At 36.5% G+C, this 22013-nt stretch overlaps 1 protein-coding gene across 1 annotated transcript in view; it reads left to right on the top strand.

The window, feature by feature from the left end:
* Positions 1-1050: 1050 nt before the first annotated feature.
* Positions 1051-22013, top strand: part of ORC5 (origin recognition complex subunit 5) — an 82177-nt gene continuing 61214 nt past the window's right edge. The window contains exons 1-5 of the mRNA XM_081079346.1: positions 1051-1221; positions 3335-3427; positions 6436-6636; positions 16889-16963; positions 19885-19996. Of these exons, the coding sequence (XP_080935472.1) occupies positions 1150-1221; positions 3335-3427; positions 6436-6636; positions 16889-16963; positions 19885-19996 (553 nt within the window). The 5' untranslated portion in view covers positions 1051-1149. The remainder of the gene's footprint in view (positions 1222-3334; positions 3428-6435; positions 6637-16888; positions 16964-19884; positions 19997-22013) is intronic.

Below are 22013 nucleotides of genomic sequence, written 5' to 3'. Positions count from 1 at the left end.
ATTCTCTCTTGCTTAGGCAATTGTATTTGAAGTGTTGCTTTAAAAATATGATTTTGAGTAGCTAAGTTTTAGACAATGATTATCACAAGATTCTTTGGGCCATCACAAGAATCTGATCATGATGTCCACAACTTAAATCTATGTGTAGCATACACTAAGTATATCATCTTTTACTCCTAGCAATATCCTAGTTATTACTGTTATTATTCCTATTTTATAGATAAGAAAGTTGAGATTCAAAATGAATGGTTCGAGGATTCTTCCAAGGTCTCTGTTCTGGAAGTCGTTGAGTCAGTGGTTCCAACCCAGTTGTTTCAGGACCCCAGCGCGTTTTTTCACCATGCATTTCTGCATCTTTTCATTTGCAGAATCTTCTAGTGTCTGGTTTCTGGCAGGTGTTCCATGAATAAATACACACACGAGAAAGCCTCATGCTAAAGGTAGTATTATTTTTACTCGTTACCCTCACCAACATACACTAGAACTTCCTCCTCTTAGGGAGGTACTTGTAGAACTGGTTTCAGGCTTGCAGGAAGACTAGCAATTTCAAGTTATTTATTCAACCCATTACATTCTTTTTCTGTCCCGGATGCCACTAATTTCCTACACCTTCGTCAGAGGGAAAAAACCCCCATCTTCTGAATATACTGGTCATCTGAACCCGCTTTCCCCACATTCCTGTAAAGAGACGGGCCTCGGCTCCACGCCTGCCTTCCCTTCCTGCGTGGGGCTCCAGGGCGAAAGCTCCTGCATTCTCAAAAGTTTCTAAATTTGGGGCCTCAAGGAGGGAAAACAGAAGCCACGGGTTCGCGGGCCACTGAGCCCAATTAGCTCTTTCCAGCTGCATCTCTGCGCATGCCCGCGTCCTCTCGGCCTCTGGGTGGCAAAGGACGCAGCTGGAGATGCCCACCCCCCAGGCAGCAGGCACCGCAAAACTCTCCCGCAGACAAGTACCCAAGGCCTGGTCCCTCGGATCCTTGGAGACTGAGGCGGGGCGAAACTACGCGTGCGAGTTGACGTCACACGGCGCGCGAGCACGCCGGCCCCGCCCACAAGCCCGCGGGTCGGGTTTCCGGCGGGAGACGGGCTCCCGGTGCGGAGGTGAAGCTCGGCTTGTGTCGGGTGCCCTGTCCCCTGGTAGCCGCCAGAATGCCTCACTTGGAAAACATGGTGCTTTGTCGCGAGTCCCAAGTGTCCACCTTGCAGTCTCTATTTGGAGAGGTATTGTGGTCAGGTGATCTTTTCCCGATCCCGGAGACAAACGTTTTCGAGGTCTTGCGACGTGTTCCTCTTGTGTGTGTGTGTGTGTGTGGATTGAGGGGCAGTAACATCGTTTGCGTTGAGATAGCGGGTGTGGTAGGTCCACCCGCTCCTTCTCCCCAAATAACTCGTGTTAGCCCCTGTAGGAGGAAACTGCCCGGGAGCACGGGCCTCCCTGCGGGCTGTAGCCCACGACGTGCGCTCTTACAGACACGCCGCGCCTCGGAGGTGGTCTTGGCCCAAAGGAGTCACCTCTAGCGGTCGCTTGTGGTTTTCACCCGGCTGAACGGGACTTGAAACAACAGGTGTGTGTCATTTATGCAAATGTAAGTTCGCACATTTCAGCGAGGTCGTTGCTGTGAGTCAAGTGTGTGTATATATGGTGGTGGTGTTCAAGATCAGTGAGGGCCAAAGCCGTGCTTCAGGTTTAAAAATTCGGCGGCGTTTCCCAGGTCACTCCAAGCAGGAGCGGTCCTTCTGAGCGAGAATTTTGGCAAATAGAGACGCGCGGTGTCCACGCGGTATGGGTCTCAGAAAGGGTTTTGACCTCGACTCGGACTGCAGATCGTGTGTAACATCAGTTTTTTGCAAGGTGCTGTGTACGTGGGAGATGCAAAAAACTAGTTAATATTTTTAAGCAGATGTATTTATTCAACAAGTAAATACTGAGCACCTTCTCTGTGTCAGGCACTGTGCCAGATCCTGGCTTTTAACGTTTATATTGGGGAGTTTATGAAGGTGAAAGGTTAAATAACAATGCAAGAGTTCAATTTAGTTCTAGGGAACAATAAGAAAGATGTTATAAGGAGGGATATTATTAAGCCCCAAATAATGGACGCGGACGAGTGTGGCAGGATTCCATAAAGGAAGAGTGCTAGGGGAGCTTGAAAAAATTTTCTGGAGGATGTTTTGAACTTTTCTTTAGAGGTGGACTATAGTATTTGTGTAACAGAGATGTTCAGCAAGCGTGCATTTAATTTTTGGGACAGAATTTTTGAGCTAGGTAATTTACAGGATTTTTACATACATTTTCCAAAAAGGATTATCATATTAAAACACCCATTGTTAGTTTATTTTTATGGTTTGGGCTGCTTTTGCATTAGGCATGTGGCATTTAGAAAGTTTTTTCCTGTATAAATCTGATTTCCAATTTGTCTTGCAAGAGGAAATGTATAAGTTAGTGGCTAGAAGGTGATAAATGTTTGTGACTATTGTAGAGGTAGGTGATGCTCATAGAGACACTTTCTCATGGAAGTTGCATCATCCAATTTTCTTGTAATTATTTTTAAAATGTATGTCTTCCGACTAGACTACGAGCTCCTTCAAAGCAGATTTTGTCTTTAACTGATATTTATACTCTTCAGTGTATCATGGTTTTCAGCATTTAAATGTGCGTTGAATGACTGAAGCATATTTGTAGTGTTACATTTCACTAGGCAGCTTACTCTTAATACATTACTGGAGGATCTTATGAATATGTACTTTGAAATATGTGCTATGTAGATTTTATAGTTGTTTTATTTGATGAAATGTATACATTTAGGCCAGGGTAATTTAGTATGCATAACTCAAAAGTGTCCTGTAAGTTTTGCTAAGAACAGAGGACTCCTGAAATCCTTCTAAACCTGTGATTACATTTGTTTAGTTTCAGAGCTTTAAAATGTATAATGCAGTTGCAGCCTGTGTGGGGATTAGATTCTTTACAAAAGGGTTAAAATAAAAATGAAGTGTGGTCAGAATTATCCTTGAAAAACCTCTTAAATCTATAAATTTGAAAATACAAGTGTTTGTATATATAAATCTGTACAATGATAAAAAATTTTAACTATATATAATAATGTAGTATATAATATATATGCCAAATATAATTTTTTAGAAATTTTCATTTCTTAACAGAGGAACTGCTTAGAGTTGAATTTAGGTACAAAGTATGGTGAAGACTCCACTGAATGCTCACTTTTGAAATAATTTGTATTCAATATTTTACTTTACAACATGAAACTTTCTCACAAGTTGATAAATGCTTATTTTCTGTTTTGCATGTGCAGATTGAAATTTTTCTTTTCTGTTCTAGAGACATCATTTCAGCTTCCCATCTATTTTTATTTATGGACACACTGCCAGTGGAAAGACCTATGTAACACAAACATTGTTGAAAACTTTAGAGGTAAGAATTACCCTAAATAAACTCAATGTTAATTGATTTTTACTGAGTCCTAGAAATGGAAGGGAGCTTATTTAGTCCAGTTTACCTTTCTCTGAAGGAATATCATCTACATAAAACATTTCTGACCAACTTTTGTTTAAATACCTTCAAAGACTGTAAGCTTCAGAAAAGATTATTAGATAGCTTGAGCCTTGATGTTAGAAAGTGATTTTTTTATTTCTAACTTTCATTAGCTGATAATGTTTGGGTAAAACACACATGATGATAAATTCTTAAATAACTATTAAAATCTGTTTATTTTCCATTGTTGTATTTATAATATTGATACTGGTAAATCTGAATGTCCACAAATACAAAACTGAATATATCACCTTTACCCTACCTTTCTTCCCATAATGCCTATCACAGTGAAGGGTATTGATATTCACATAGCTGTTAAACTTTCTCTTTCCTCATCCTCACTCTCATGGTAAATCGAACCAGTAAACATGTTTTACTCCTTGTACATTATTAATGTCTCGACGCCATGTACCTTTAATCACAGCCATAACTATCTCCGTTTCACTTACCATTGTTTCTTCCCTGTGTTTCTGCAACAGTCTCCTCAGTGTAATTCACTCTTCACCCTGTCACTAGTTTATGAAAATCTCACTTAAGATCATTAGGAAGATATTCAAGTGCTTTGTCTGATACATAAGACCTTTCATGAGCTGAATTCAGTTTAACTTTCATAATATAATAGTTAAGAATTTGGGCTGTAGAGTCTGGCAGACTCATGTTCTGCTTCTGGAATTACCACTTAGTTCTTTCCCCATTTGAAAAGTAGCTCTAAAAGTGACAACATTTGGAATTGTTGCGAGACGTAAACCATTTGATACACGAGAAGTGCTTAGTACGGTACTTAATATATAGTAAGCACTCAATAAGGGTAGCTGCTATTATCGATTATTGCCGTACTGTCTTTTCATGTTCTAAGCCAGGATGGGCAGACTTTCTTAAGGGTCAGGAAACAAATATTGTAAGCTTGTAGGCCGTATAGTTTCTACCACAACTACTGAACTCTGCCTTAATGTGAAAGCAGTTTTGGATAGAGTCAATCTGAGTGGATATGGATGTACCCATTCCGTACCCATGTACGAATGGGTAATGGCTGTATTCTAATACAACGTGACCAAAACATGACCCACAGGCTGCAGTTTGCTAACCCCAGTCCCAAGCTCTAGCTCTGGAGGTGCATGTTTTGTATGGTATACTGAACGAGTAACAGTTCCTGCTCTCTTACTTTCAAGCCTGGGCACATACTGCTCCTTCCACTTGGAATGGTTTTCCTGTCCTCGCTCACTCGGCCTCTACTACCGTATTGCTTGGCAAATGCTTATGTATTTTGCTAGGTGTTCTTATATTTTGGGAAGTCACTGTTGACTTCCTAGGGTGTTTTAGATTCTCCTCTGTTGTGCAACTTCAGTACTCTGTGCATAATTCTGGCATAATATTCAGAGCCCTTTCAGCTGTGATACTGTATTTGTGGCTCAAGACTGAGTTTCTTGAGCTTTTCCTCAGCACCAAGCATATGCTTGGCACATACAACTTGTGAATTTTAGCCTTTGATCCCTAAGATCACCTGTGCATTTTATAAATACAGATGCCTGGGCTTCATACCAGATTCCAGAATCTGAGTGTACAAGGTCTGGATCAGGCATTTGCATTTGAGAACCCTGTGTATGAAGTGTCCAAATGTATGTATGTGGAGTAAAAGCATGAAAACGGACTCAGGAAATCACATATTTAAGGGGTATATTTCATTTTTTAACACATAATTTTTGCTGCTCTTTAATCTTTATAATAAATGATGATTATTCCTACTTCTGGTACAGGTACACGAAGAGACGCTTAGAATATGCTGCCATTAAAGGTCACGTGTAGTACACAGATAGTAGTAAGCCAGGCACTTATTCATAATAGAGATCTTGTGGACTCTGGTTCATAAAGGAATGGAGGTAAAGGAGGTCAGCAAATGCCGGTGAAACTGTGCCAAAGTAGATGTAATATAGCCTTAGTTACACCATTACTCAGAGAAAGAAACGCCTCCTTATTGGGTGAGGTTTTTAGAATATCTCTAAAAGTAGTTACAGGTTCCATTATTTGTCCCAGATGCTATAAGTTATCTTCCTCTGAATGATCAGTACTGCCTTTGTGATTTCACCTTGAAAAGAGACTGTATTTGTGAGCAAGTCTTTTGTTTCCTGGTTACTTCAGGAATTACCTCCATTTTAATAGTTCCCTAAATGAAGAGCTAAGTCTCAATCCTCATAGGATTATTATGGTTTCTAACTCTTAAAATTCTTTTTTGATCTAGGTTCATTCATCTAAAAATTATAACTATAGAATTTCCTCTAAGAATTTTAACATTCCAATGTACTTGGGTTTTCTTATAAGAATTCTTTAGAGGAAAATACAAGTTTGCTTTGAATACCTATAGGCATGAAATGGCAAACTCAAATAACTGAAGTGAGTTTAACGAAGGAACTGTATTTTACAAAGGTTGAAGAAACGGTAAGGGAACCAGTAAGGGATGGTGAAGGACTGAGGGCCTTTACCTCTCCCAGATCTGAACTGGCCACAGGAAGGAGCAATTACCAGACCCCAGCAAGAGCTGTAGCCTTCCACCAAGGGCTGCCCCGCTGGACATGTGGCCTTTGGTAGAAGGTCGTAGCTGCTGTCAAACTGGACCACTGAGGGGTAGAGGTGGGAATCAAGGGAATAAATATTCAGCTTCTCTTTGTTATCACTCTTCAGTTTTCCGCTGGTTCTTCCCATTGGCTGAATCCAACCATTGCTAGAAAATAAGAGTCTGAGCGATACCATGTGTAGCGTTCAGACTGCTCGGACTCAGAGCATGTTGGACAATGGGGGGGTATAGGTTTAGAAGGGCAAATAGGGAATATCCAGCAGAACTATTATTGTATATATGTGTTTACTATTTATACTTTTTTGTGCTTTGTTTTCAGCTCCCACATGTCTTTGTGAATTGTGTTGAATGCTTTACCTTGAGGCTGCTTTTGGAACAAATTTTAAACAAGTTGAATCAGTTCAGTTCTTCAGAGGATGGATGTTCTACTCAAATAACCTGTGACACATTTAATGACTTTGTTCACTTATTTAAACAAGTAACCAAAGCTAAAAGTCTCAAGGATCAGACTGTATATATTGTAAGTAATTTAATTATAATCATCTCTTATTTGAAAACTGGTTTATTAGCTCAATTTTCTTATACTTGTTTTGAGTCTCATTATGTACAATGCACTATGCAAGGTGCTCTTGGAATACAAAATGTTTTAGATGTATTTCTTACCCAGAGGGAGCTTCAGTTTAATAGAACAGTTATGGCGCATACACTGACATATGACTGCATACAGAATGTGGTAAGTGATAGCCATGAGATGTAAAGTACTGACTTAGGTACATCCGATACAGCTTCCAGAGGTGATAGCACTTGAGATAGACCTAAAGGAGTGATTAGGCTGTTGTAGGAAGAAACTGAAGAATAGGAATTTCAGATGGAGGAATCATGTAAGCAAAGGCATGCAGATAGGAAAGGAGGCCCGGGATTGTCAAATAGTCTAATTTGAGTGGGTTGTAAATATGAAGGGAGAAAAAGTCTAGAAATGTAGGTGGTGGCAGATCATGGAGTATCTTGAAAACTATATTAAAACACTTTATTTCATTTTCGAGGTAGTAAGAAGAGATAGTGAAAATTTTAGAGCAACAAACATGCTTTAGGAAGATTACTCTGAAGGCATGTTGATTAGATGGTTTGGAGGCGGTGAAAGACTGAAGGCTGGACGAATGGTTTTGAGGTTTTGGTAGCTGTATACTTTAGAGGAAATTTGGGCCTGGACTAGAGTTGAGGCAGGAGATGCAGAAAAGAAAAAATGCAAGAGACAACAAAGGTCAAACCTGTTGATTGTGTATGGGGTAGGTTTGTGGGGAAAGATGAATCACTGATTTTATGTTGGCTAAGTTTTGAATTGTAGTAACATCAATGTGAAAATGACTAGCAGTTAATTGAAAATGTGTAATGTGTTTTACAGTCGTGAATTTTTAAATAATATTTTAACCTTTTAAAAAATGATTATCTTGGGAACTGGAATTGAATTTTAACATAAAGCTTTATTAAAACAGTAAGTTATAAACTCACTGAAGGGACCAAATCTTATTTATCCTTGCATCTCCTTAAGTGTATAAAACAGTTCCTTCCACTTTTTAATTTCATTCATTTATTCAACAAATATTTATTAAGCGCTTCCTGTATGTCAGGTACTATTCTAGATACTGGCCATAGAACAGGGGAAAAATAATCTCTGCCCACTTGCAGCTTATACTTTAGTTGAGGAAGATAGATAAGAAGCAAGTTAATATGTGGTATGTCAGATGTGATACATTAATAGAGTAAGGGAGATTCCGGTGGGTGAGGGAGAATAGTCATTTTCCTAAATAGGGAAGACAGGGAAGATCTCACTGAGATGATGATAACTGAATTGAAACTTGAAGGAAGTGAGGGACAAGCCATGAAAACTTCTGAAAAAAAAAGAGTATTCCAAGCAAAAAGATTTACACAAGAGTACAGAGAAGATTAGAGCATGCCTTGTGTATTCAAAGGATATCAGGGAAGTTATTGTGGCTGGACTAGTTTAATGGGGAGAGTCGTAATGTTGAGAATCAATGGAAGGGTGCAAGGATAGAACATGAAGACTAGTGTTATGGATTGACTTGTTTACTCCAGAAATTCATATGTGGAAGTTCTAACCGCTAGTATTTCAGAATATGACCTTATTTGGAAATAGGGTCATTGCAGTTCTAATTAAGATGAAGTCATACCAGACTAGGTTGAGCACCTAACCCAGTATGAGTGGTGTCCTTATAAAAAGGAAATTTGGAGACAGACATGCATATGGGAGAATGCTATGTAAAGGTTAGAGTTATGCTGCCACAAGGCAAGGGACTTGCAGAAGCTAGGAGACGTCGTGAAACCGATTCTTGGCTAGCACCTTCAGAGGAAGCGTGGGCCTGTCAACACCTAGATTGTGGACTTCTCCAGAACAATACGTTTCTGTTGTTTAAGCCACCTTGTTTGTGGTGCTTTGTCATGGCAGCCCTAGATAACTAATACAATTAGTTATGAGGCATTTGTAATAATCTAGGCAAAACATGTTGGCTTAGACCAGGGTATTAGCAATGGAGGTGGTAAGAAGTGGATAGGGTTGACAGAATTTTCTGATCAGTTGAGTCTGGAGGAGGAGAGAAAGAAAGAAATCAGAATAACTCAGAAGTGTGTGTGCACCTCGAAGGACGGAGTTGTCAGTTATCTGAGTGGAGAAAACTATAGCAGGTGGAGTTTTCCTGTGGGGGAGGAATGATCAGGAGTTTGGTTTTGGGCATGTTAAGTCCAAGTAGAGATGTTGATTTGGAACTTGGACACTGAGTTTGTTGTCAAATGTGATGGTGCTTTTTGGAGTTGTGAGCTGTGAAACTGGATTAGGTCACCAAGAGAGAGGTAAGTCCAGTGACTGAGTCCTGTGGCCCTTCAGTGTTCAGGAGATGAGGGAGAACAAACAAGGAGACAAGAAGTCAGTGATGGGGCGGCCGGTTGGTTCAGAGGTTAGAGCGCAGTGCTTATGGCACCAGGGTTGCTGGTTCGAGTCCCACATGGGCCAGTGAGCTACACCCTCCACAACTAAACTGAAGATAACGACTTGACTTGGAGCTGATGGGTCCTGGAAAAACACACTGTTCCTCCAATATTCCCCAATAAATAAATAAATGAATACATAAATAATAATAATAATAATAATAATAATAATAAAAGAAATCAGTGATGTACAAGGAAAACTTGCAGAGTGCAGTGTCCTGGAAATCTTGCTAAGCTGCCCTCTCCTCATCCTTTGGAAGAGAAAGCAGGCTTTTGTTGGGGCTTTTTGGTCTATGCTAGTTGGCCTTTCTTCAGCTGGCTTCTTCAGCTCCACATCAGGGATATGAGAGGCAGAAGACAACTCAGGCAGTTTACTCTCTCTGAGGTGAGTTGCCATTCTTCCATTTCTGAGGTCTCTAGCTAGTTTGCCTTCTCTCACCTTTCAGAGCCCTGTTTGTTTTATATATATAATATTCAAGATTCTTAGTAATACTTAGGAGGAAGAATAGGAAAAAGTACATCTACTCCATCTTCTTAGAAGCAGGAAGTCTTTTTTTTAATGTAAGTGCATAGTGAAGAATATAGTGACTGATATAGTTTGGCACCACTTTGATTTATGCTAAGGAGGCTCTAGTTTAACCCACCATTGCTTTTTTTTTTAAAGATTTTATTGGGGAAGGGGAACAGGACTTTATTGGGGAGCAGTGTGTACTTCCAGGCCTTTTTTCCAAGTCAAGTTGTCCTTTCAATCTTAGTTGTGGAGGGTGCTGTTCAGCTTCAAGTTATTGTCCTTTCAGTCTTAGTTGTAGAGGGCGCAGCTCAGCTCCAGGTCCAGTTGCCGTGTCTAGTTGCAGGGGATGCAGCCCACCATCCCTTGCAGGAGTCGAACCGGCAACCTTGTGTTTGAGAGGACGCGCTCCAACCAACTGAGCCATTTGGGAGCTCAGCGGCAGCTCAGCTCAAGGTGCCGGGTTCAATCTTAGTTGCAGGGGTCGCTGCCCACCATCCCTTGTGGGACTGGAGGAATTGAACTGGCAACCTTGTGGTTGAGAGCCCACTGGCCCATGTGGGAATCGAGCCTTCGGAGTTAGGAGCATGGAGCTCCAACTGCCTGAGCCACCGGGCCTGCCCCCCACCGTTGCTTTTGCACCATCAGTGCAAATGTCAACATGGTGAAAAAGGCAAATCATATTTTAGTATTATTAGGAAAATAATTTTGACCTTTTCAGCCTCCTGAAAAGATATCAGGGATTCTCCCCATCTCCCGCAAGGGGCTACAGATCACATTTCAAAAACCAGTGATCTAGGAAATAAGTTGATTTTTCACTGAGGTAGGGTAGGAGACAAGATCACTGGTGGAGAGGAATATAAGGAACTAAGAGTCTACCATATCAGAAAGGGCCATTTATGTCAGTTTGAAATATCCAAAAAATGTAAGAGTTGTATTAGAGAAGTGATAGTCAGAAACTAACATTTATAGAATGAAGAGGAATGACACAAGAATACGTGGATGGCTTCAACAAGTAGAATTGTAAAGCTGTGTGTCTTTAGGGAGGAGAGAGAATCAATATTCTAGAAACAGCCATGAGGAGTAATTAGGGCCCTCCTCATTTGTCAAGCCCAATGGAGTAAAGTAGGCATTCAGGAAGTATTTATTAGTTGACTAAAGGTTAAGAGTGGATAAGTTTGCAGATATTTAGTTTAGAACATTTTTTAGAGTAAATCTATAGACTGTTCAGCTATCTAATATATGAACTGGCAAGCTTCAGTACTTAGGAAGTAATACAAAAAGGTGGCTGAGAATGTTTTCTAGTCAGTAAACTAATTTACAAATCAAGAGTCTGTTTGTGTAAATTATTAAGAAAAAATGCCTGCATCTGAATTAAAATTTTTACTTCCCTGAATTAGTTATCTGATAATTGCTTTTGAAGAAGATAATTTACTAGAATACCATAAAATCATTAATTACAGTGGGTTAACTATATTAAATCAGAATGAAGTATTAATGCTCCAGCTTTGTGTTCTATATTAAAATGGACATAAAAATTGACCAATTATTTGAATTTGTGTCCTGAATCAAAGAGTTATTTAAATGGAGATTGATGGGAAAATTGCATAATGTGAATGCATAGTGGAAAGACTAATTTATACCTTTTAGCAGTAAATAATTTTAGCTTTATTTTGTCTAAACTATTTAGGAGTGAAATATCTGAAGTTGATTGCTCATCTTGTTTCAAGCTGTCTATTTAATAAAACAGATAGAAAACAATTTGTACTACTCAGGAAAACAATTTTATATTACTTACATTTTAATTTTATGCCTAATTTAAATAATTATAATTTGCAGTAATCTATTAATAAAGTGTAAATTATTAAAAAAACACCCTTTCGTTGGAGAAAGGGTGATTTCAGTTCTTGGTAGAAAATGTACAAGAGGAACTTAGAACATCTTGCCATATTAGAAAACTAGGAGACTTATCAACTACTAGGGTTATTTAAAAAAGACGGAGGATCTCATGATCAAAAGAATTAATATTGTTAAAATGTTCTTACTATCTAAAGTGATCTATAGATTCAGTTTAATCCCTATCAAAATTCCAATGGCAGTTTTCACAGAAATAGAAAAAACAATTCTAAAATTTTTTTGGAACCACAAAAGACCCTGAATAGTGAAAGCATCCCTGAGAAAGAAGAACAAATCCTGAGAAAGTGGGAAGCATCACACTTCCTGATTTTAAACTATTGTATAAAGCTGTAGTTATCAAAACAGTATGGTACTGGAATAAAAATAGACACATAGAACAATAGGACAGAATAAAGAGCTAAGAAATAAACCCATATATACATGATCAATTAATTTATGACGAAGGAGCCAAGAATATACACTGGGGAAAGGACAGTCTCTTCAATAAATAGTGTTGGACAAACTGGACAGCCACATGCAAAAAAATGAAACTGGACTAGTATCTTACACCATGCACAGCATCAACTCAAAATAAATTAAACACTTGAACATAAAGCCTGAAACTAAAATTCCTTGAAGAAAACATAGGAGAATATCTCCTTTACATCAGTGTTCACAGTGATTTTTTTTTTTATTTGACACCAAAAGCAAAGGCAACAAAAGCAAAACTAAACAGGTAGGACGACATGAAACTAAACAGCTTCTGCCCAACAAAGGAAACCATCAACAAAATGAAAAGGCAGTCTGTGGAATGGGAGAAAATATTTACAAGTCATATATCTGATAAGGGGTTAATATCCAAAATATTTAAGGATCTCGTACAACTCAGTAGGAAAAAAAATAATCTGATTAAAAAATGGGCAGAGGAACTTAGTAGACATTTTTTCTAAAGATGGCCAACAGGTCCATGAAGAGGTTCTCCTCATCCCTAATCATCAGGGAAATGCAAATCAAAACCACAATGAGATACCACCTCACACCTGTCAGAATGTCTATCAAAAAGATAAGAGATAACAAGTGTTGGCAAGGATGTGGGGAAAAGGATACCCTTGTGCAGTGTTGGTAGGAATGTCAAACAGGATGGAGGTTTCTCAAAAATTAAAATTAAATTCTGGCAATCTTATTTATAGGTATATAGTCTAAGGAAATGAATTCAGGTTCTCAAAGAGATACCTGCACACCCATGTTTATTACAGCGTTATTTACTACAATAGCAAGGTAAAGGAAACAACCTAAATGTCCATCAGTGGATGAAGATGTAGTATACATTGTTAACCTAAAATTAAAAAGCTGAAATGAGAAGCAAGGAGTATTTATTTGGGGTTAAAGAATTGCAATTTGGGTAGTACAGATTTAGGCAGAAACCCAAATAGTGTCTCTATTAAAGGGTGAAAGCATGTCACCCCAATAAATTAAAAGTAATAATAATAGAAAAATAAAATAAAATAAAGGGTGAAAGCAAAAGGCTTTTATGAGAAAAGCAAAGAAATACTTACATGAAAAGAAAAAGAATTCCTGTTGGTGCTAACAGGCTGAGCTACTCAGTTATACATGATTGGTTACTGATTTTGTCTTCAGATAGAGTCCATAATCATCAATCCTTGTGGTCAGGATGTCTGCTTTCCTGCTGGCTTTACAAACAATTGTTTGTAAAACAATGTTGATTTTAGCCCAGTGTAAAGGTCTGGCCAAGTACAAAGGTTCAAGGAACAAAAAGAGGCTAGGCAGTTCTGCTAGAATGGTGGCTCCATTTTGAATAGCCTCAGTTTATAGTATTTTTAACAATGGAGTATTATTCAGCCATAAGAAAGGAGGAAATCCTGTCATTTGCAACAATATGGATGGATCCTGAGGGCATTATCCTAAGTGAAGTAAATCATACAAAGATAAATACTGTATGATCTCATTTATATGTGGAATCTAGAAAAGGTAAACATATAGAAACTGAGTAGAATGGTGGTTACCCAGGGGCTAGGAGGTAAGGGAACTGGAGAGATGTTGGACAAAGGGTACAAACTTCCAGTTAGAAGATGCATACGTTCTGGGGATTCTAACGTAGAACATAGTGATTATAGTTAATAATACTGTATTATATACTTGGAAGTTGCTAAAAGAGTAGAGTACAGCTTAAATGTTCTCACAACAGAAAAGGGGAATTTCGTGAGGTGATAGAGGTGTTAGCTAACGTCATGGTGGTAATCATTTTGCAATATGTAAGTGTATCAGATCAACTCATATACCTTAAACTTATACACTATTATGTGTCAGTTATATCTTAATAAAGCTGAGGGAAAAAGACAAAGAAGCCATTTTGAAGGGGCTTCAACTGGCAGAAGATGAGACAATTTGACCATCAAAAAGTGGATGCAAGCACAGTAGACATGTTCAAATTCAGGAATTCATAATGATATTAAATAAATATATAAAAAACAAAACCTCAGCTCGTTGGTTACTATGGGAGTTTAATTTACTAGCGTACTGCTGTAGGCTGAATAATGGCCCCTGAAAATATCAGGTCCTAATCCCTGGAATTTGTACATGTTACCTCATTTGGCAAAAAGGTTTTTGCAGATGTAATTCAGTTAAAGATCTTGGGATGGGCAGATTTACCTGGATTATCTGTGTAGGCCCTAAATGCAATCACAAATGTCCACATAGGAGAGAGGCAGACGGAGGGAGATTTGACTACACCACATAAACAGAAGATACAGCCAGATACGGAAGCAGAAACAAGCAAGAGTGAGAAACTTGGAAGATGCTGGCCTGGAAAATTAAAGTGATGCAGTCACAAGTCAGAGAGTGCTGGCAGCCATCAGAAGCTGGGAGAGACGAGGGATGGAGTTGTGGAGGGAGTATGGCTGTGCCAACACCTTGATTTTGGCCCAGTGAAACTGATTTCAGATTTGGACTGTGAAAGAATAAATTTTTAGTCGGTTTTAAGCCACCAAATTTGTAGTAATGTGTTATAGCAACCACAGAAAGCTAATACAGGCATACACTCATTATTCTGAAAATAGGCACGCAAAGGAAGAATCAAGCATTTATTTATTGCTTTTGTCCTGTGTGAACTTTATTTCTGGGTAGCTAAATAGGGGATGAGGGAGAACTCTTTCCAGAAAAATCTCCTCTAATAAATGCAGAAAGAATCATAGGAGATTATAGTGTTGTAATCCCTAATTAATAATTGCAGTCCCTAATTAATAATGTATACAGGTAGTGAACATCAATTGATGCTTAAATCATTAGGAGAAAAGCTTCTGGGAAACTTGATAATGAATGGATGGATCAGGCTGACAACACCTGAATCTGTCAGTCAATCTTAACATCATAAAAAAGATAACCAGGTCTTGTGTGCTTGCTGATGTCATTCAGTAAGACATACACAGCACTATTTGTGAAGTATTCTTGCCCAAAATTCGAACCTGAGTCAGATCAAAAGTCTGGATCTACTGATTATTTTATAGTAAATACAGAGGACATAGGAACATATTAAATGACGCAACAGAAATGCAATCAGCCGATCCAGAATTTGGAAAATTCTGCATGACAGATGACCTAACTGAAAAGAAAAAAAGATGGTTCAGTAGAAGTGCTATTAGAAACAAACAAGAAACAAACCAAATGTAATGTATGGACATTTTTGGATCCTGAATCAAATAATCTAACTCTGAGAAGACATTTATGGTACAAATGGGGAAATTTGAATCCTGGTTATTAGATGGTACTAAGGAATATTGTTTAATTTTTCTAGGCATGATGATACTGTAGTTATGTTTTTAAAAAGTGCTCATTTTTCATAGCTGCTTACTGACATATTTACAGAGAATGGTGTCCCTGGGGTTTGTTTTAAATTATCCAGCAAGATAGTGGAGGGAAAAGTGGAGGGTGCATAGAAGAAACAAGATTGACCATATGTTGATATTGTTTGAATTGGGTGAAATATATATGGGAATTCATGGTACTCATCTCCCTAGTGTTGCGTATATTTTAAAATTTCCATAATAAAAAGTAAAAAAATGTTAGGGTAAATATTTTAAATAGTGCTTTTAAGACTGTGATTTTTTTTAATGGACAGATGGATGACCTCTTCAGAAAGGTTTTTTAAAAAAATTTAATGGTTTTTTAAAATGGAAATTTCAAATACATAAACAGAATAGTGTAGTGTACCCAAATGAACCCATCACCCAACCTCAATCATTAACATGTAGCCAGACTTTTGTGTCATCTGTACCCCATTCATTGTTCCTGAATCACATCATGTCATCCAAAAAAATATAGAATGTATTCTATGTATTCTGTATATCTACCATATATGTATTTCATATATATGTATGTCACTCATAAATCTATATATGTATACTGTATCTTTCTGTATATAGTATATATATTGTATATCTCTAAAAGATAAGTACCTTTTAAACAAACATAATTCCAATAGCATTGTCATAACACTGAACAGAAATTTTTATCTTAACATGATCTGTTCTCCAGTTAAACAGGGTTTTAGCATGCAGCTAAAGTTCAAGCAAGAAAAGTTTTATGTGATGAAATTCAGAGTTTTCTTGTGTGTCTTACTTTTGGGTCAGAAAGAGCTGTAATGTTTTGCTTCATGGTGAACATTTGTCTTTTATCAAATGGAATAAATAATGCACATGGTTGTATTTCTTTCCTCTTTTTTTTTAAAGATTTTATTGGGGAAGGGGAACAGGACTTTGTTTGGTCAGTGTGTACTTCCAGGGCTTTTGCCAAGTCAAGTTGTTGTGCTTTCAATCTTAGTTGTGGAGTTCCAGGTCCAGTTGCCCTTGTTAGTTGCAGGGAGCGCAGCCCACCATCCGTTTTGGGAGTCGAACCGGCAACCTTGTGGTTAAGAGCCCACTGGCCCATGTGGGAATCGAACTGGCAGCCTTCCGAGTTAGGAGCACGGAGCTCCAACCACCTGAGCCACCAGGCCGGCCTGTGTTTTTCTTAAACCTAAGAAAATGTCCTTAGAGCATCTTATATCATTATCTTTTTGTAGAATACCTGAAAAATTAACCTTTTTAATGTAGATGTGACTCATTTTCCATTTACAAATTTGAATTAAAACATGTCATAAATAGTCCGTTTTTTAACTTACTTGACCTATTTGAAATATCTTCCACAAATCTAAATAGCATTTAAAAATTCATGTTACACTTTTTCTTTTTAACATAGAAAGTTCACTTCTTGAATTGTGCATTATTAATTTTTGTAATTTTGTAACTTATTTGTAAATGTGTAAAAGGGCATTGCAAATTGATTTTGATGCTACTTTTTTTTTTTAAATAAGGTTCTAGATAAAGCGGAGTATCTAAGAGATTTGGAAGCGAATATTTTGCCTGGGTTTCTTAGGTTACAAGAATTGGTAAGTAATGTATGAGAATCTTTTTCCCCTGTGGCCTAATCAATAGACTGTGTTGTCAGCTTTTTACTTTTGCCAGTCTGATAGGGAGAAATGGTATCTTAATATAGTATTAATTTGCATTTCTCTATTATGAGTGAAATCAGCATTTTTCAAAATTAAAGCGATTTGTGACTTGATAACATTTATTTTTCAATTTTAGCTTTTTATTTCTAATTATAAGTGACTGCTTTCTATTAAAAGATTTTAGGTGCTTGCTTGAGTAAATGGCAGTGGGCTATACTGAGCTTTCTGCAAGAATTTTAAATATTTTTTTCATTTTAATAATCTAAAAAAAGTGTCTATTCTGTATCATCTTGAGTTCTTTGTCATGGACACTGGTGTCAGAACCAGCTTTGTATTTCAATTTACAATTGTGTTGGCACTGAATAGTATTAATATTGCTCTAATTGTCATGGTCTGGGAAGAGAGCAGGCATATTTTTTAATATGCATATGTGTCACGTGAAAGCCAAATGATATTATGGCAAAAACAGGATTTTACAGTTGTTTAAATAAAGAAAATTGGTGAGAGAATTCCGTGTTCACCAATACCAGTTGGTATAGGAATACTGAACTCAAAAGAACTGTGACTGTTCCACTTTGTGAACATGGGTTAGTTTGAGCAAACAGTACTGTTCATCATATTCAGTTAATGTTAATTTAAATTTTGACTTTCTAGTTTTGTATTTAACTTATAGATTTATTTTGGGTTTTATAATTTTGTGAGCACTTTGAGGATAAATAGTTTATATCTACCTAGTTTTTTGTCTGTATTATTTAAGTAATAAGTAACATTACATATAGTACAAATTAATTCAGTATTTGTGGGGGGTAGTGTTTAGAGCATTCCTACCTTTGAAAATTGAAACGCTTACTCAGGTTTGAGAAACTGTTAGAAGTTCAGAGAGGCTTTCCTAGTGCCCTGAATTCATTGTGCTCCTAAAGCTGACTCCTAAACTTCAATTTTAGTAATAGTTTTCTGATATGGAGAGGACAGAAGATTAAGTGTAGCTCTTGGTGGCCTGTCGTAGAAATTTCCTCACACAGCCTAGCCTTTCCCAGTTTGATTAACTCTTGGCATCTTACTACCAAGATCAGGGACCCATCTCGTTTGAGCAGATGACGTCTCTTGTCTTTTATTATTCTGTTGTGTTTGTTTTTTGGCATTTACACCCACTATTTCCCATTGCTTTGGTCTAGAACTCCCTGTCTAGTATCCAGAGTGCATTCTTGCTATCGTCTTGCCCTGCCAGTATAGCTTACTGCATTTTTCCCCCTTCATGCCCAGTGATGATGGTTATGCGTCCCTTCATAGTAGTCAGGCTTTTCATAATTTTTTTTAAGTTTTAATTACGGAAACTGAACAAAATTTCAAAATCCTCAGTAATTTCCACTCTAACAGAAAAGAGAATTGTTGTTTTAATGTTTCTGAAAACATGCTTGATTTTAAAAAATGTATTTCATTTAAGAGAAATAGAGTAAAAACATTTCCTGTTTTTATATAGTAAATATTTTTTTAATAATAAATATTTATCCGAGTAAAATGAAGTTGAAATTATGATAGATATTACGTATTGAAAGTAGTTTCAGATGAACAGATGAGAACATTACCAACTTAAAATCCTTTCAGACTGATACATTTTTTAAGCCTCTCAGTATTTTTTAACTGACTTTATAAAATTCTTTTGGATAATCATATTTCAAAGCAAAGGCAGCTCAATGTTTTGAATCAACATTGTGTTTAGAGCATACTTTTTTATCCCTATAGAAATAAATTCAAGGATTCTTAAAAGTTAATAAGTTTGTAAGACAAAAAGAGCATTTGAAAGTAAACATCTTGTCCTTAATTTCGTAAAGATGCTAGATTTTTCTGGAATTATTAATTTATTGAACTCAGCTGCCTTTGTTAGTCAAAAGAGTTTTTTCTAAATAATGAATATTGGAATATAAGATTAGACATAAGTTAGGAATCAATAAATAGTAAATTATCATCAAAGTATGACTATAATTTATTTATGAGCTAGGGTCCTAAGAATAGTTATAGAACAAAACAGCTATGCCTGCATTGTCAACTTGGGAGATGTCAAAAGAATATGGAAAAAATTAAAATTTGTGTTGAGAATGCAGAGGTAGCTACAGATAAATTCTTCACTAGCACACATAGGGCATTTGCGGTCACTCTGTGGAAAGATAACGTACACAATACACAGTAAGTACACAGTAAGTTTGTTCTTGCAATGTTCTTTTTTGGTATACTAATTATAATTTCTAAATATATTTCAAAAGATGTCTGTTTACTTAACACTGGTGTTTTAGATACTAACAGTCATACTTGGTTGTGTTTTTAATGTGTATTCAGCATCAATTTTATGTGATAATTTGTGTGAAAATAACCTTTTAAAAACTTAAAAATTTTTAAATAATATGTGGTTGTATAGTATAGCTTACCTGTTTTTCTTCATTTTGTATTTCTTTGTTCTGGGTTGCAGTAGCCATTGTAATGGTGACAGATGTTAAGTTTTGCCTTTTTTGTTTGATTGAAAGCTAATGATTTTTTTGAAAATTTCCATTAAAAGGTTTTAATTATTTAAGCAAATGTGTTTCTATAAAATAAGTCCTTGTGTTACTGTCCTAGCCTTCATGGGTAACTGAAATGTTGATTAACCTAAAAGTTTTATGGAAATTCCAAGTAATTATGTATGAAAATTTGCTAGTGGAGTAACTCCTTGATTAGGTTTTCTAAATATGGCTTATTAATATGCAAATAGTTTGTTATATATTGGAACTTTGCTGGATTTATTTGAAAGAAAAATTCAAATGGAATTATTGCTCTGGTAAAGATTTTTAAATGCAAAGTTACTTTTATTTCTTTTTCTTTTACAGACCGACAGAAATGTGACGGTTATCTTACTCAGTGAAATTGTTTGGGAAAAGTTTCGTCCAAATACTGGATGCTTTGAGCCATTTGTCTTGTATTTCCCTGATTATAGCATAGGTAAATGTTAAAACACTATTTTTACAAGTGATATTCAGTAAAGTAGTCTTTGGAAGATGAAGCTAGCATGTTCAAATGGGAATACTTTGATCTCTTAATCTGTTAAATTTTGCTGCCTATCTCAAAATGTTGCTTACGCGGTATGATCAAACAATTGGTGAATATTTAAATGTAAAGAAAATTATTACAAAAGACACGTTGCCATTAATCCCCTTCAAAATATCCCCCCTCGTTTCTAACACTTACCCATTGTTCTTGCCACTTTCTGAAGGAGTTCTGGAGTCCTCTTTCGTGAGTGTCTTTAGTTGTGCTGTCGTGGCTGCCTCGATGTCTTGAATCTATTGAAAGCGTTTACCTTTCATGGTCATTTTGAATTTGGGTAAGAGCCAAAAGTCGCATGGTACCAGAATTGGTGAATAAGTTGGATGAGGAGACAATGTAATGTTTTTATTTGACAGAAATTGCCGCACCAGTAGCGATGACACAGAGCATTGTCATAATGGAGGATGAAATAAAGACATTCACCAAAGACAACTTCCAGAACTGCTTCAGGAAGTGTCAGGAACAATGGGATAAGTGTGTTCGAAGTGAAGGAGAGTATTTTGAGGGGGATTAATGGATGTGTCTTTTACTGTAATAATTTTTTTTAATTTAAACATTTACTGTATTTTAGCATACCTCATGTTTCTATACTTACAGACGTTTTATTTTGGAACTCTGAGGGGTTATTGTATAATCACTACAGTTTTTTGAATAAGCAGTTCTCACATATTTGTTCTTATGGTGTGTTTTTACATTTTTAAGCTAGACATTAAGATGTATATACTGCAATTGTAACATCCATGCAAATAAGAAACAGACTAGCTTGGCAAAGCACATTAAAATTGTATTGGTGTCTTTATCATGTACTTGACCTAAGTACTATCTGACATGCATTTTTGATTTTGTAAATCTCATTTTTCATTACTGTAACTCTTAGAGTAACTGTTAACCCTTGTGTTTCTTATTTCTTTTTGGTTTGTCTTTAATTTTAAATTTCATAGATTGTAATGATTTTTATCTTTGGAAGAACACAATAGCTTTTTGTGTTCCTGAATAGCTTTGTAGATTAATACTGTTATGTCACTATACAAATATGATACTTCTGATTCAAAGATTGTAACTAGGACGCATAAGGCGGTTAGCAAGCTCTGAAAAAATAGCATTCCTTGACCTTGGCCTCATTAACACTAGACTTCTGAACTAATCAGCTGTAAACATTCATTAAGATCAACAGCACATTCTTGCCTGTTTTCACAAGAACAGCAATCAAAAAACACCTCCTGCCTTAACTAATTAACTGAGATTTAAAAAAAGAACCAAAAAGATAGATGAAGGGAGCCCTTATTTTCAATAGTTTCTCTTCCATGAAAATCACAAAATAAGGAGGAGAAAAAAGGGTAGGAAGAAAAGGGTAAGAAGAAAAGAATAAATCAAAGGATTTCATTAAAAAAATTCCTTTGTACCTATGTTATCACTGAAGATAAATTTTTTCATGACCCGTTGTAGACTTCAGTATTGAAAAATTATTCAGAATTTAAGAAAATTATAAAAAATGCTGGGGGTCTACATCTTAGTAAAGTTGGATTAAAGTATGCTATAATGAATTATAGAATTTGATTAAAAATTTTAAAAGGTGAAAAAAGATACAAAGCAGAATAGATCAAGAGGATTTGAGGATATAATTAAATAACTAAAGTGATCTTGCCAATTTTAGAGAGTGTAGGCTACTAGATTTTTGAAGAGTATATACGTAATGAGCTAAATTTAATCTGATTATTAAATTCTAGTGCCTTTTACATTTCAAGATTTTTTTAAGCAAAAATACCATAGTCATACAAAAAGGCATTCAGAAAGGAAGCATTAATTGATAAACCAAATTATAGTCAGAGTAAGCATGAAAACAGGGCAAAGGGATAATCTTAGCGGGTAAGTAATCCAATCACACTGATACATATATCATCTTTAGGAATATGGT

This window comes from Rhinolophus hipposideros, assembly GCF_964194185.1.
Source record: "Rhinolophus hipposideros genome assembly, chromosome: 18".
Taxonomy (NCBI): domain Eukaryota; kingdom Metazoa; phylum Chordata; class Mammalia; order Chiroptera; family Rhinolophidae; genus Rhinolophus; species Rhinolophus hipposideros.
The sequence above is the reverse complement of the archived record's forward strand: the minus strand, read 5'-3'. Positions and strand labels throughout refer to the sequence as shown.